Below are 16,142 nucleotides of genomic sequence, written 5' to 3' on the forward strand. Positions count from 1 at the left end.
GCCTCAAGACCTTTGTGATCAGGGCCCGGAGTCTGAGGGCAGCTTGGCCCAGTGGCATTGCTTAGTGTCCCCATGAGATTCTGGTCAGGATATTTGCCACAGTTCTTGTTCTTGGGGTCTGACTGGGGACAGGCACCTGTCTCCATCCAGTGGTCAGCCATGGTGCTAGCATGGAACCCTGGTCTCTTTCTTCCCTGTGGGCCTTTCCGTGAGCGTCCAACATGGTTGCCTCCGCATGCCCCACAGCCACCCAGGAGAGCTGGCTTCACTGTGCTGAGCTTAGGGACCAACCCTGACATGCTGTGGGAGGGGTACTCCCAGGGTAAGAATAAGTGGGCATCCCTGGGGGCCTCTGGGAGGCAGCCCACCACACACAACCCTGTATGTGACTCAGCTCCCTGGGCCTTAGTCTTTCCTTTTAGCAAATGGGATCCTTTGAAGATTCATCAGGCTGAGGAGATATGATGTCAATCAGTAGCCATGATACGTCCCTGTGACCCTCCATAATAACACATGACCATGTACCAGGGCCCGAGGAGGCACACTAAGTCTCACTATTAAATTAATAAGAGATGCAGGACCATAGAGGTTTGGCATTAGGAGCAGGAACCGGGGAGAAGGAGGACGTGGGGATCTCGACCTTCACCCTGCACGCTGTCGGAGGGGCCTTCAAGATAAACTTACTTTGGCAAGGCTGATGTCCAAAGAGCAAATATTTATTCAGGACAAAGCGAGGGGGGTGGTGCAGAGATCGTATCAGGCAGTCGAGCTGATGTGGATTTCAACCTTGGATTTGGCCTGGCATTTGGAAAGTCAATATTTTTGAGCCCTCACAGTGGGCTAGGTGCAGGGTCCGACCTGCACACACGGTGGAGAGGGAGCTCTTCCCTTGCTGTGTGACCTCAGAGAAGTGAACCCACCTCTCAGAGCTGCCATTTCCCCACATGTAGAAGGGACAGAGAGGGGTGTAGATTGTGACAAGAGGGTCCAGAATCCCGACGCCCCGATGCCCCTCCCCATCCAGCCCTCACCCTCTTCTTCTGTCTTATCACACTTCCCCTCATGCTCCAGCCATTAAGGGTTAAACCCAGTGAGCTCATGTGATCCCCTGAACACATGAATCATCCCCCAGGGCTCCTGTGCCCAGCGTGGGGAAGGGGCAGATGCTGTGCCCCCAGGTTGCCATGGTAACCCTGCCTGTACCAAAAATGCAGGCACCTCTCAGCCCCAGATCCACCCTTTTGGGGAACTCTGGACCAGAGTCACTTGCATCCCCTCCAGGAGAGGCAGCAGGGGCGGCTGAGAGGGGAGGAGCTGGTGGAGGCAGCTTAGCCCAGAGCTCGCAAGTGTAGTCCGATGCAGGGAGAGGAAGCCGAAGACGCCGCCAGGAGAGGGAGACAGCCAGCCACAGGTCCTCAGACTCCACCTGAAGCCTCAGAGGCACAAGCCGGATCCGGCATCCCTCCACTTCCCTGGGGCAGCCGCGCCTCCCACGCACATGCCCCCACATGCGCGCACACTCGTTGGCACACACCCGCACGCCCAGCAGCAGCATTTCTGCACAGTGCCGACTAGGGTGGGTAGGCAGTCTGGCACATGAAGTCCCCGAGGGACAGTGAGCGAGCGAGTTGAGACTTAGGGGGAAAAAAACTGGGGCTGACGCCAGCTCCCAGGCGGCCACCTCCCGAGGCCCCTCCTGCATTCCTGGGCCGTGCACCCCTCGCCAAGACAAGACAGGGGGCTGATGTCATTCCCCCGGCTGCCGGGCCAGGGGACCCAGGCCGGGTGGCTGCCTCCCTCCGGAAGTGAGCGCGCTGCCTGCTGGCCGGCAGATTCAGCTTCGGGTTTAAGAGTCTCCAGCTCCAGGACTGGTTCAGGTGAGAAGAGCCTGCTGGGGACTGGCCACCCTCTGTGGTGAGTGGCAGCCCCCAGGTGTGCATGGGAGGTCTACCTGCATGGAGGGAAGCGAGTTTGGGGTGCCAGCCCCCTCAGCCTGCTCCTCATAGCCACCTGCTCCTCGAATCCAGCAGCGTTGGCCCTGGGGACTAGAACTGGACCTCCTGGTTGGCTGACTTGATGCTCTTGCTGCTGACCCGCTACTGACCCGTCACTGTCCCCGTTTTTTGTGAACCGTGGATGCTTATTGGGCCATGTTTACTTTACTGGGACTGATGCGCCCTGCTGGGTTTTCCGTCAGAGCCCAGAACTTCTTCCCAAGGACAGCCACCACTGACCGAGGGACCAGGACGCTGGCAGCGCTGGCCTCCTAACTGCCTCGCCTGCCCCCCCCCTCCTCCAGGCTGGCCTCATGGATTACCTGGGCGACAAACTCTCGGTGGCCCAGACGCACATGACTCAGTGGGTAGGCACAGTGAGGCGGTCCTTTCAAGAGGCCCTGCACGTTGTGACAACCACGGTGGGCACCGATCGGAGCGGGGAGACGGCCAGCCGCACCCCGTTCAAGCGCACCTCCTCCTTCCGACACCTTGCCTCGCGGAGCCGGGAGTCCTTCCGTCGCTTCTCTGCCCGCAGCCAACAGAGGTTCTCCTCCCTCAGGAAGAGGCAGCCGGACTCCGAGGCCCCCGATCTTGTAAGCTGGGGATATGTGTGGTTTAAAATAGCAGGGCCACCCTGGAAAGGTCCCCTCCCTCGGACACCTGGGAGGGGGCTGACTGGTAGCAGCAGCCGGGGAAGGACTTCCTCCCTGTCCCTGAAAGAGAGGTCCTGGGACACTGGTGGGAAGTGGAAGACTGGGGCTGGCCTCCCTGGAGGTGCAACACCCTCCTCCTTGACGCTAATGGGGAACCAACTCAAGGCTCCTTGTCTGTGAGCAGGGCTGCTTTGGGACACTGCAGCCCCCACAACACATGCTCACACCTCTATTTTTAGGGACGCTTAATTGACACCTGCTCTTTCTCCCCTTGCCTGCCCAGGGTGACCAAGTGGTCTTGTCATATGCATGCCAGAGTTAACGTTGTGGTCTGTTTGCCATTGAGCAACAGCGAGATCTTGAGTGATTTCTGAGGGGAAGAGCCTTGGGGGGCCAGGGAGCAGGTGGTTTATCTCACTGGCCTGGGAGCTCAGGCTTGGTGAGGGTGGAGCGCTCAGGCCCAGCTACCGGGTTCCATGCTGTCTCTTTTAAGGGCTGGGAGACCAAGGCGATAATAACCAGCCAGTAGAAAGCTGGACAAGTGGTATCAGGCAGGCTTGGAGGAGGAAGGGTGTCTTCATGGGCACCCACAGCAAGGTGCGGGAAGTCTGCCTGGGAGATAGGCTTCTCTGATCTTTGATAAGTTTGGGAACACTCATCACGTCACTAACCAGGATTGAGCTTAGCTAGAGTGCCCTGTGTCTTCAGAGAGCTGGCCTCTGCCCTGGGCTGAGCTGACCCAGTTCTCAGGAGCATTCGAGGCCAGGCACGGGGCTGAGCCAGCTCTTGTATCACCAGAACCAGTGGCCGTTATGGGACCAGTGTTGGGCGAGGGAACCCTGGGCAGGCCCTCTGCACAGTGAGGTCCCCGGGAGCTCGTGACTGCCCCCAGAGCTGCAGGGACTTAGCTCTCCTCTGCTGGCCCGAGTGACAGAGCTGCCAGGCAGGGGCTCACCCAGGCCAGAAGCCGTGCTAGGAGGTTCACATGGGTGAGGGTGCTTCCTTGTGTCAGGGACTGCACTCCTTTGGGACCCCATCCTTCTCTGAAAGGTGCAACTTGGCTGAAGGAAGATAATCTTTCTCTCTGTGTGTCTCCGTTCCTCTGTCTGTGTCTCCTTCGGGCCCTGTCCATTCTTCTTGTGACCCGCTCATCAGGATTCTCTCTGGGGACACTGGCTCTGTTCCCTGCCCTCTGCCCCAATCCTTCAGGAGCCATGTGACTTTGAACACTGTTCTACATCTCTGTGCCTGTGGATCGTGCTTACACAGTGACAGGCCAGCCTCCTTGGTGACCACGCAGGTGCATGAGTGACTGACACGGAGTTCAGCCCCTCACTGTCACAGGGGACACCTGGCGGTGTAAAGACATGCTGAATTGGTGTGGGCTTCCAGGTCCCTCCCACTTATGGTTGGCCTCTGCTGTGTGGCAGGTGAGGCTGGCATGGGCTCAACCCATTCTCAAATCTCAGTTTCCCTCTGTCCAGTGAGGGGACCCTGCTCTTGCTCTGAGATGGAGTGTGCCATCAGTACCCTGCTGGCACATAGTGGGTGAGCACTTGTCAACCTTTTGGGTACCAAGCTGTCCTACTGTGTGGTGTGGGGCTTTGTGTTTTGCGACAGATCCTCCTGCATGAGGTTGGATCCCAGGTGGCAACTTTGGGTAAGCCAAGGCCCTCTGCCCTTTCTGGACCTTCTTTCTCCCCTTCGAGAAATGGGAAGCTGTGGGTGTGACACCTGGGCTTTGTGTGGCTCGTATGAGTGACAACCAAGTCCTTTCTCTCTACATGCCTTCAGAGGTTTCCAACAAAGCAGAGACTCTGCACACACACCCCTTTCACTCTGAACCTCACTTAAATATTTGTCTTATGGGTGGGAGCTTCCTAAAGCCTCAGAATGTGTAGGCAGGCGGGGGTGGGGCTTCAGGCATTGGTCCTCCACAGGATTAATCTCAATCATCTCCGTCATCTCTGTTCATCCAGAAAAGGCCCTCGAGCTGTGTTTACAGGAGGATCTGTGGCAGCCTGCTGGAAATATCTCCCCAAGCCGGCCTTGAGTCCTTGGCTGGTGGCTGGCCTCTAGCTGTCCCAGATAAGAAAGGAAGAAAATAAAACAATGCTTTGTCCAGGCCGGGAGGGAGGCAGGAAGGGTCACTGCGCAGGGAAAGGGGGGGCTGGATGCTTAGAGGCCCAGAGAACCCGGGGTGGGTGGGAGCGACAGAATGGGGGCCTGGGGGACACAGACATACACGTGGGTGTCAGTCTCAGGAGGCCTGGACATGAGAAAGAACCAGGAGAGAGAAGGGGAGAGAGAGAGAGAGAGAGAGAGAGAGAGAGAGAGAGAGAGAGAGAGAGAGAATGAGAATGAGAATGAGTCTGTGTGTGGTGTGTATGTGTGTGGTGTGTGTGTTATGTGTATGGTATGTGTGTATGTGTATGGTGTGTGTGTGTGTGTATGTGTGCCTGCACGCACGCAGTGGAGGGGGCTGACTAGGAGAACTCTGCATGTTGCACAAAGCTGAAGTGGACTTGGGCTGATGACCTTATCCAGGTCAAACCAACCCTTACTGCCTCACTCTTCCCATCTGTCAACTGGGATCCCCTGTGATTTGAGCCCACCTCCTACTGTAGGAGCCATCCCTTCCCAGCTGTGAGGACAGGTTCTGGAACCCTCACGGTACCCAAGTCTGAGATGCTCAAGTCCCCCATGTAAGCTGGTGCAGCGTTTGTGTGGTCTGTTCGCAGCCTCGGGTACGCTCTGTCAGCTCTAGATGCTCTCACCCAGCATGGATGGCATGGAGACGGCCATCTCTGCATCCCCATCTCAGTGCAGAGCCAGCCCCTTCCTGAGTACTTTTCCAGGCAAGCCCCTGCGCGCAGGTCTGGAGCCCGCCACCTTTGCCCAGGCTGCCCTTAGCTGTGGTGGTAGCCCGTCAGTTAAGACACTCCCAGGCCACCTGGATAACCCAGGGTGACCCTGCCTCCAAGTCCCTGGCTTAACTGATCTGTGGAGACCTTTATTTCTGAGTGGAACACACTTGCCTCCCTGGGGCCACTGTCCTGGCCACCACACCAGGCCCTTCCTGTCCGATACAGTCTGTCCAGCAGCCTGAGGGCCAGGTCATCCCCTGCCTCACCTGGCCCGGGAAGCCATGACTTCTTGCCTTGTGGTCTGGCCCTACCTCCCTTCCACCCTGAGTCCTTGCCTCTGCCCTGGAGTAAACCAAGGCTCAAGGAGCATGGGCTTTAGGACATGGAAAGTCTGGGGTCTGCCCTGGGAGAGGCAGGTGAGCACGCGCCAGAGAAGATCTTACCAGTCAGGGGCCACTCCTCCCAGTCAGGTGCTACCTGACTGATCTCTGCCTCTCCAGGCTACTAGAAACAGGCTTAGGAAAGAAACCAACTGGGGAGTGGGTGACCTCCCTCATTGTTCTGGCCTCAGAAGAAGCGCAGAGGAGCTCCAGGAGGCAGCGGGGATGGGTAGGGAGTCGTGAGGTGATGCTCAGTGTGCCAAGGAGGCCTGAGGCAGGAGCGTTGGATGGCAGGGTTGAGGCTGGTGTGCAGGAAGAGCTGCAGAAGGCAGGTGGTTGTGACACAGTGAGTGGGACTGGGAGATGGACAGGGCCTGGCCACGCGGGGCTGGGACTGCTGGCGAGGGTGTATTAAGTCACACTCTCTCTGAAGGTTTGGGACCAGAGTGTGCACTCATCAGTGTGGGCCTGTGTGGAATGTTGGATGAGAGCAGACTTAGTTATTTACTTATTAAGCACCTCCTGTGTTCCCAGCATGAGTGTCGCGTCTTCTATTGGATGCCTTCTGTGTACCAGATACAGACACATTGCATTTCTTAAGCACCTACTATGTACCGGGCAGGCACGGTTTTTGCATCTCTCCTGGATACTGGTCCCGCAGAGGTATCAGTTCAGCCACGTAGCCCTTCCTTCTCGCTCTCCTGCCACTTCCCACCCAGAGCCCCCCTGCCATGTATCCAGGCTTCCAGCTGCACCTCAGGACTGGCATGATGTCACTTGTCCATGGGACCGACAGTTTTCTTCTGGCTAGGCCCCTCCCAACCTCAGGTCTCTTTTCACCCGTCCTGGCTGCGGAATGATGTCACTCGGTAGAGAACAATGGTCCCTTTGTGGACCCAGAGGGGCCCAAGGCTGGGCCCCAGAGCAGGTGCCTCTGGAGTTACATTGCGGTAGGACAAAGGACTTGGCTGCTCCCCTGGGAGCTGCTGGGCCCCTGCTGATCTCCCTGCCCCCAAAGTGGGGTGTGTTCACTTTCCATGTGGCAAATACAGGAACACATGAAAAAACAAAGTCCGCTCCCCCTCCCTCGGATGAAATCCACTTGGCATCTGAGCCTCTTCCTTCCTGTCTTTTTTTTTTTTTCCTTTCCTCTCCCAAGCTAACCCCTGGCCTCTGTCTCTTTGCCTTAAAGAAATGGAATGGTCCTCATGGCTCTAGGGAGCTGAGCTAGCCCCCAGGTGCCCTGCAGCCCGGGTGTCTGTGGGCTCCGTTACCCACCGTCTGTCTGGACACTTGGGTGTCTTCCCATTTGGGGCTGCGGGAAGGCCGCAGTGGTGGCCTGTGGCTGCTCTGGCCTCTCTGGCCTGTCTCCGAGGCCCCTGGGGCTCTCACTTCCTCCCTCCTTCAGCAACTCCACAGATGAGATGTTTTATTCAGACAAAGGCCAGTTGCTTCCTCTGCAGGAAGCTAGGCATATCAGGAAGGAAGTCTGGAATGTTCCGTGTCTCGGGGAGCGTGGTGTTTGGGAACGTGGTGTTTGGGCAGCATGAAGAAACCATGAGCGCGGCTCATACTAGGTTGGCTTCAGCGCTGCGTGCGCCTTGGTCTGCAGCACTGCATGTTCCTACGGGTAGTCATTCCCAAGTTCCAAGTCCTCTGGGCACAGCCGCTGAACACCGGCTGGAAATGTTCTCTTCTGGAATATCTTCACAGTACACATGTAAAGGATGAGGAGACGACCGTAGATTTCCGGTCATGGTGGCTCATGCTTTTAATCCCGCTACTCAGGAGGTAGAGGCAGGAGGATCAGGAGTTCAGGTTTATCCTTGGCTATGTAAGGAATTCAAGGCGAACCCGGGCTACATGAGACCCTGCTTCAAAAACCTGAAACAAAGGTTAGGATTTTAGCAGTTGGTAGAATGCTGGTCCACTATGTGCAAAGACCTGAGTTCAATCCCCAGCACTCAACAATAAGGGTGTGGTGGTGCAGACCTGCCATCAGGCTCTCAGGGGACAAAGCCTTAGCAGCTTAGTGAGTCCATCAGGAGGAACAGCAAAAGCAAGCGATTATCTTCTCAAATAATTTAATTTAATTATGTTTCTAATCTAATTTTTAGCAATGGTAGGGGTTGAGTCTGAACTCATATGTCTGAGTCCTTCCTTGGTCCCCAGCTGGTGACACAGTTTTGGGAGGTTGTGGGACCTTTAGGGGACATGAGCTGGCTGGCAGAGCCATGTCCCTGGGAGCAGGAGATTGAAGGTGATATGACCCGGGCTCTCTGCCTCCTGGGTTGTGAGGTGAGCCACTTTGTGCACAGAACCTCCCACCATGACAGTCTGAAACCGTGAGCTGAGACAAGCCCTCTCAGAGGCCCTTCTCTTAGGGGACAAACACACTGTTCAGTTGCCGGTTCCTAGGAAAGTCCCATCTGCCTCGGGTGGAGCAGCCAGCCCTGAGGTGTCGGGGAACTGGGGGCTGGGCATTGGATTCTGGTTCTGCCTCCCAGCCGAAGAGGTAGGCAGATAGCGTGGTTTCTTTCTGCCTCAGTTTCCACTCCTGCCGAGTAGGGTCTCTACCTCGCTCTGAAGCTGTGTCTGAGATGACTTACCTGGAGGTTGTGCATGCTTGCCACTGTGTCCTGCACATAGTAGGGCTTCATAAAGGGTTGCTGCTGTCAGAGCTGTCACGTCACACTGGCCAGCAGCGGCAGGGCAGCCCGGGGGTTCCAGCCTTGCCGTACCCCTGTCCCCGTGTCCCTGCTTACCGGCTAGGTCCTTCACACCCGCACCGAGTCTGAAATGTGCTTTTGCGCAGGCTCCAACTCCCCCTCCCCATCCTCTGTCTTGGAGCAGTTAATCTCAGAAGTAGCTGGCATGCCCGGAGGATCCTGGAGCAACCTTACAGAGAGGCCCCCAGGGCATTGGAAACCCGTCACAAGGGGACTGGCTCTTCCAAGGCTGTGAGAGTGCACCTGAGAGCCGGGTCCCAGGCTAAACTCTAGCCTGGAGAGGTAAACCTTGAGGTAGTCACTCCTCAACTGTCCTCCTTGATCTGTAGTTCTGGAAACAGCGTGAACGGTTGCTGAGGCGGTTTGTCGTATACTAGGTAACAAATACAAACTTCTCACTTAGACCCTCAGGAACGGTCAAGGGACCTACCCAGGGTCCATTTTAGTGGCTGCCTTCCTTAGCTCCAGGGTTCTTGCTCGTGAAGGGGGCTGTGCCTGTAGCAGCCTGCATTCAGGGTCCCAGAGGCCTTTGAGCAAGCCATTCTTTGAGGAGGTAGCTGCAACCTGCTGCTTGGGCAGAGTGCATTGCTTGCATCCAAAGTGCCCATTGCCCTGTTTAGCTCACACGTTCATCAGGTATGTGAGAGGCACTATATATATATATATATATATGGACTCACCACACAGGAGAGCCTTAGGGGGGTGTGGCTTGTCTCTGGGCAGGGACTCCTGCTCCACCGTCCTGCCCCTGGAAAGGGAGATCCTGCAGCAGATGCTACAAGGGATTGGAAGTTGTGAAGTCTGGGCTGGGATACGGCTCAGTGGCTTGAGTGCTTGTCTAGATATGCCCCGAGCCCCAAGTTCCAGTCCCAGCACTGCACAGACTGGGTGTGGTGTCACACATCCTGCGTACATGGGAGAGGGGAAGCTGAACAGTCAGGGTTCAAGGTCATTCTTGGCTATAATGAATTTGGGGCTAGCCTTGGATACCTGAGACACTGCCAAAAATAAAAGGGAAAAAGAAAGGACAAGAGACACAGTCTGTGGAAAAGTGTTTGTTTTTCTTTTACAATCACTGATCTGGTGTTTCCTGCTGACCTGTCTTGGCTGAGAGAAAATGGGGTGCAGGTGGAACCAGTTAAATCGGGGGACATTTGAGGAGTGACTACCTCAGGGTTTACCTCTTGAGGCTGGAGTCCAGCTCTGGTCAAGGTAAAGCCTCAACCTGGTTCTCCCTTCGCTCAGTTTTCAGCTTGAATCCTGACTTTGTCACTAGCTATGGACAGGTCTGCCTCAGTGTCCTGGAGATGCACTTAGCACAGCTTGGAGGATGGCGGTGCCACCAGTGTCCCCACTTGCATGCTATACCAGTCCTCTTGTAGCATGTGGGGCCGCGGTGACAGGCAGACAGGACAGAGTTGTGTGTTTCTCGGTCAGTCACGTAGTTTTGAGGTGGCCCAGTGGCTCTCCACAGAGCTGCACCTGAGGCTGGGATGCCATTGGGCTGCCGCATGCTCTGTCTGTCTAAGAGGTGGAGCCGGAGGCCAGGCTGTTTAACAGGTGGGGAAATGTCCTAGCTCATGGCGTCTCAGGTGACCATGACCTAAGCGGACGACTGTTGTACTCTTGGGGTGGCCCCATGAGGCGGTGTCTTAGTCACTGTTCTCAGAGCTGTGGCAAAATCCCTGACTTAAAAGGCAGGACATGTTCCTTTTGGTTCACAGTTCCAGGGTGCAGCCTGTCTCGTGGTGGTGAGGCACCATGGCGGGAACATGAGGTGGCTGGCTGCTCACACCGGGGCTAGATGATTCCAATCTTAGGGTGTCCTGTCCGTTGCATGCTGCCTATGACTCTGGGTCTCTGTCCACCAGATGCTGGTGGCATATCTACCTAACCTTGGGGTCTTATGCTCTCTGTAGCCCAAGCTGGCCTTGACCTCACAGTAATCGTTCTGCCTCAGCTTCCTGAGTCTTGGGATGACAAGTGTGTACCACTATGCCCAGCTCTCACCCCCAGTTTTGACAGACACAGGTATTCCCAAGTCTGGAAGAGAAAAGTGACCTTTCCTGAGAACCATCATTGTGGATCTTCAGAGTCCCATGGAGGAGCTGGCAGATGAGGAGGGTTCCAGTCCCTGCTGGGCTCTGGCTGGTCACATAGCCTCAGTTTACCGACCCGGAGCAAAGCCATAGTTTTTTGCTCTGGGAGCATTCTGACTTTTAGCGAAGGAACCTGGCTCCTGGTATCATTTGGGGTGAGTCTCTTTGGAAAAGCACCTTCCTCCAGCAATAAGTGGAGCCATGATGAAGCTGGTCCCAGAGCCTAGAGAGAGCAGGAGACTTAGCCAAAAGCATACAGCAAAAGTGTGGCTTTTATCACGATTACCACGAGTTACCCCCATATCACACAAGAGGCTGACAAGCCCAGCCCCTAGCATTGCAAATGCCTTTAACAGTCTGTGAGACCCCACTCTGGGCTGTGAGGCTTCACATGCACATATTTGCTTTATACCAAAGCAATTAACTCCCTCTCTCACCAGCTCTTCTGCAGGGCCTCCGGGCCACACCTGCAGCTCCACATCTGCATCTGCTCCGTAGCAGGGAACCTATTCTTTTCTTCAAGATATTTGCCTTTTACTGTGGAGAGAGAACTGGGAGGGCTCGGGGACCATGTTGAGGCAGCTGCCTTCTCCACCCTCAGCAGACATCTTGGCATGAAGAGCCAGGAAGGTTCTGGAACCTCTGGTGCTGGGTTTGAAGAGCCGCCCACAGGGTAATGAGTACATGGTTTTATTATTATCCATAAAGGTTTTAAGCAAGCCCCAGGAGCCAGAGCAAATACTGCTCAAGGCGGGGGCTTGGGCAGGAGTTCTTCCTGGATGGACTCGGGGCTTTCTCCATTGCCACGCGTAGCCATTTGAGCACAGAGGGCCTCTGTGGAGCTCCTGCTTGGACAGCCCTGTAGTCGGCTGTGTGGGGAGCTGAAGATGAAACACACTTGCTGCCTTGGAGAAGCAGTGAGAAGCGTTGCTCAGTGGGAACCGTCTTGAATCCACTCCTCTCCCTGCCAGAGTGCTGGCTCTGGGGCTCAGTTTCCCACCTGTAGCTGGGCACTGTGGGGTGACTGTTAGAGTGTCTTCAGTGAGCCAGCTCAGGTCCAGTTTCCTACTCTCCTTGTCTGCAATCTTGCACCAGATCCTGAGCCTCAGTTTCCCCATCTGTAAAGGGAACCTTAGTTCTGAGTGGAGAGTTTGAGCTGCCAGCATAGACCTGGTGTCAGTCCCACATGGCTTCACCTACCCTGCGCCCCTCTCCCAGACTCTGGGCTGGAACTTTTCTCCTCTCTAGGCATTTACAAGATTTCCCTACCACTACACACCCTTGACAACGGCGCACAGGCCACAGGCCCCACTGGCATTTCAAGGCTCAACCTACTTAAAAAATGTTGTTTGACCAGCATAAGGACACCACTCTCAGTGTTAGAGCCAGGAGAAAAGTGAAGAGGGACCCAGGTAGTGGTGTCATTGGGCTAGTGCCAGCCCCCACCCCCCGCCAGGGTCATCTGTCCATTCTGCCCCCTCCCCGCCCTTCCTTGGCTGCCTGATCATCAGTGTGTAAGACTCATCCAGAGAATCTCTGTACCCAGCTGGGGCAGGGTGGTGGCAGATGTGTCCCAGCCTGTCCTGGAGGTCTTTTCTGTGCTCAGGAGTGGATACAAGCCCTTTAGGGGAGAGATAGGAACTGGTAGGGCCTCTTAGACAGAGCCCCACAGAACACAGTGTAAAGTGCCGAGTGGGTCACAGAATACGCCTATGTAGCCAGACCCACGGGTGAGGATGGACACGTGCCCTTTAGTTGTCGGTGTTTGTTGAGTACTTGCTGTGTGCCACCGGGTTTGAGGCCACGCAGTTTGATGAGGCCACGCGGTTTAAGGCCCCGGAGCTCCATTAGGGACGGGACTGGTCACAGCCCTCACGGAGGACGTTACTGCAGGAGGTGCTGCTGTCTTGGCCACAACCTCACGAAAAGGTTGGAGCTGATGAAGGGATGCACAAACAGGGTGTGAGGTGGCCTTACTCTTGCTCTGGTCACGGAGGCTTCGGTACCTTCTCCCAATCTGTCTAGCGATTCTCTTGCTTATTTCTTTGAGATGATCTGCAACTCACTATGTAGACCAGGCTAGTCCCAGACTTGTGGCAATCTTCCTGCCTCTGCCTCCCGAGTGCTGAGATAAAGGGTGCGCGTCACTGTAACCTGGCTTCCAGCTTCTTGTTGGACCACAGAGCAGTTTTGAGAAGTATTGGCCACTCCTATGATATCACTTAGAAAACGTGAGTGAGTGAGTGAGTGAGTGAGTGAGTGAACGAATGAAAGAATGAATGAAATCTCAGATTGTCCGGCACAGGGCCTGGGCTCAGAGGAATTGTGCTTTCTTCCTGGGAATGTGGTTGTTGAGGCAGAGTCCAGGAAGATGTTGTGGCCAGCTTGACTGGATTAAGAACAGTTAGGGACTTTTGTGAAGCACACCCCAGGGGATGTCGGGGAGATGCTTCCACAGAGGGCTAACGGAGAAGAGAGTTCTGTCCTGAATGTGGAGGGCACCTTCCCGGGGCTGGGGCCATAGACTGGATAAAAAGGAAGGACTGAGAATGTGAACTGAGCTGTGGCATTCCCAGCTGTTGACTGTCCGCTGCTCAGCTGAGGAGTGAGCAGGCATCGGCTCCCACCATGGAGCTGCCTTACCCTCCTCCCGTGCACTGCGTCCCCTGAACTGTGAGCCAAGACGGCCATGTCCTCCATCAAGTTTTTTTTTCTTCTCCACTATTTGGGCACAGGAGTGAGTTAACCCATCCACTCAGCCTGTTGCAGCCCACCTGGCAGTTGCCCCCACCACTACCACTTGGGTTTTCCGTGGGTTCCTCTTCCCAAATTCATGAGTGTTGTTGTCCAAGGAAGGTTCTAGCTTTCTCGGAACTGATTTGCGTTGCAGCCTCTGTGTGCTTGGGTAGCTCGTGCAAGCAGCCCATGCAGAGGCTCTGTGTGCTGGGGGTGGTGGTGGTGGTGGTGGTGTGTGTGTGCTGCTGTGTTACTGTGTTACTCTGTGTGCCAGGTTGTGCTCCTGTGTTACTGGAGCATGACCTTACCTTCCTGACCTTTGAGAGAACCAAAAGAGAGGGGGGGGGTCGCCCTTAGTGGCCAGTGTCCTTGGGTTGGTGACTGTTCATTTCTACAGTACTGGGATGGAGCCCATGGCCTCCAGTATGCTAGGCAAGAGCTCTAAGCTGAGCCACAGCCTCAGGCCCTCTGAGTTTTTGTAGCTGCATTTCTGAGCAACTATGTCCTATGCCCCCTAGATATTCAGGAGAGCCCCTTTCCTTTGCTGACAGTTGGTAAAGCTGGCGAGTGAGCCAGGCCCACTCTGGAAGCAGCTCCCAGGTAAGCAGCCTCCCGTGTGACTCGGGCAGGACACGTCCCAGTCCTTCCTGGGTCCCAGCCTGTTCCTTCTCTTACCTCCTTTCTTTTCACTACTTTTCTTTTGTTTGAAGTTCAAGGACAATTTTACTAGTGTGTAAGAGAAAAACCATAGTGTGGATTAAGTGAAAATCCCAGCAGCCACCAGGAGGTAGGAAGTCATGCCCCTAAGCTAGGCATGGAATAGAAACGACTTTTTAAGGACGGGGAAGGATGGAGAGACGGCTCAGCAGCCTTTGCTGCTCGTGTGGGGGACTCAGATCTCAGCACCCACATGGTGGCTCACAACCATCTGTAACTCCAGTTCCCGGGGATCGGACCCTCTTCTGTCTACATAGGCGCTATACACAGGAAGAGCGTGCATGTGCACGCGCACGTGTGTGTGCACACACACACACACACACACACACAAAAAAAAAAAAAAAAAACCCCATATACATAAAATAAGTACATCTTTAAAAAAAAAAAAGAGAGAGAGTGACAGGAAAGAAGGAAAGTGAGCTCTGAAGAGTGGAAGAGGCCTGTGGGCTGAGGGGAGAGCCTGTCCCCTTTTCTTCTTGGGGACAGTATGCCTTCCTTTATGGGCAGGCCACAGCTAAGCTTATAATTCATTGCCATGTATGATTGCCATGTGTCAGAATGTTATCAACAGATACATAATATGTAAGTCAGTATTTTGAAGATATCGTTTACACGAGATAAAATGCCTAGCTTTTTGAGGGGTGGGGCGAGTGTGTGTCCCTGTACATCTATCCTATGCATCCCTGGTTTCTCTAGGTAGACCAGGTTGGCTTCAAACTCACAGAGATCCTCCTGCTTCTGCCTCCCAAGTGCTGGGATTAAAGGCGTGCGCCACCACTGCCCAGATAGCTTGATGGATTTTGACAGATGTGTATACCTACATGACCTACCTTCTAAAGATCTGGAGCACTCTTTATTATTATTATTATTATTATTATTATTATTATTATTAATTTTAAGTTGCAAAATATTTTTATTGTAAAAACAATCAATAGAGGTTGACAATGCAAATGTCATCTCAGGACATTTCCCTTTGGTTCCTGAATTTGCTCAAATCCTGGGTACAGCAAGTTTCCATCCCAGTTTCCTTGATTTAATGGTCCTTTTCAAATACGCTTATTGACTACATGTTTATGTTGTTTTGAAACAAATAAAAATCCATCTGATCGTAAAATCAACAAGAACAAGAACAAGAACAACCCCTCCCCAAGCCCGGTTCTATTGTGCTTTTCTTTCACATTTCCTACAGGGGACCTGGATAGCTCAGATGCTCCCAAAACTGAACAGCAATGTAAATTTAGTGACCACATAGTGAGCTTCCAGTGAATCTTCCATCCACAAGTTACTGAATCAAACTCCAGGACATCTGCAGAATTATGCAGGCTTTTCAATTTGGAGAAAAAAATGAGAACTTTAAGCCCTCTGGTTTCCCAGATCTGGAGCATTCTTCTCCCTCTGGAGGTTGGTCTCCAGTTTATCCTCCTGACCTGGAGTGCTGTAAACATTGCTCTTGAGTGAATGAGTAAATGAATGAGTGAATGAATGAATGGGTGTGCACTCAGACGCCACCACGTGTGACTTCAGAACTCCGAGCGTCAACCCAATGAGCTATTGTCACCAACTCTGTCCGCTGATGTTAAATGAGCAAGCTGCACTTCCATGCTGTGGTCGTTCAGTTGATTACTTCAGGAGAACTCCACACAGGCTGAGGACGAGGGACGGTCCTGTTGGGTAGACACAGGCCGTCAGCGAGGAGGGTGAGAAGTCACGGTTCGTGGATATCTGTCCTCCTCCTGGGGAAACAGGTTCTGAGGCCCACAGTGCCTACCATGTAGGATGTGAGGAGTGTGGGGCTGAAGGGTTAGAAGAGAGAGGGGGCCTCCAGGCCCCAACCCCACACCTTCCCACCAAGCCCAAACTAGGATGTCCCTTAAAGAATTCTTCCAGAGTGGAAAGAGGAAACGGGAAGTGGAAACTCCTCAGCACACTACCATCCCTCCATCAGACAGGGGATTGGAAGGCAT

At 54.3% G+C, this 16,142-nt stretch overlaps 1 protein-coding gene across 5 annotated transcripts in view; it reads left to right on the forward strand.

Annotated features, from left to right (window-relative positions):
* The window catches only part of Kiaa1671 (KIAA1671 ortholog), a 141,281-nt gene that overhangs the window by 87,121 nt on the left and 38,018 nt on the right, over positions 1-16,142 (forward strand). Inside the window, exons 1-2 of one of the 5 annotated variants that reach the window (XM_036172026.1) lie at positions 1,325-1,877; positions 2,300-2,590. The exons of 3 other annotated variants lie outside the window; for them this stretch is intronic. In XM_036172026.1, the coding sequence (XP_036027919.1) occupies positions 2,309-2,590 (282 nt within the window). In that variant the 5' untranslated portion in view covers positions 1,325-1,877; positions 2,300-2,308. Of the gene's footprint in view, positions 1-1,324; positions 2,591-16,142 lie in introns of those variants that run through there. One more of the 5 variants, XM_036172025.1, reaches the window with a different exon arrangement.

Source organism: Onychomys torridus, chromosome 22, assembly GCF_903995425.1.
Source record: "Onychomys torridus chromosome 22, mOncTor1.1, whole genome shotgun sequence".
Lineage (NCBI taxonomy): Eukaryota > Metazoa > Chordata > Mammalia > Rodentia > Cricetidae > Onychomys > Onychomys torridus.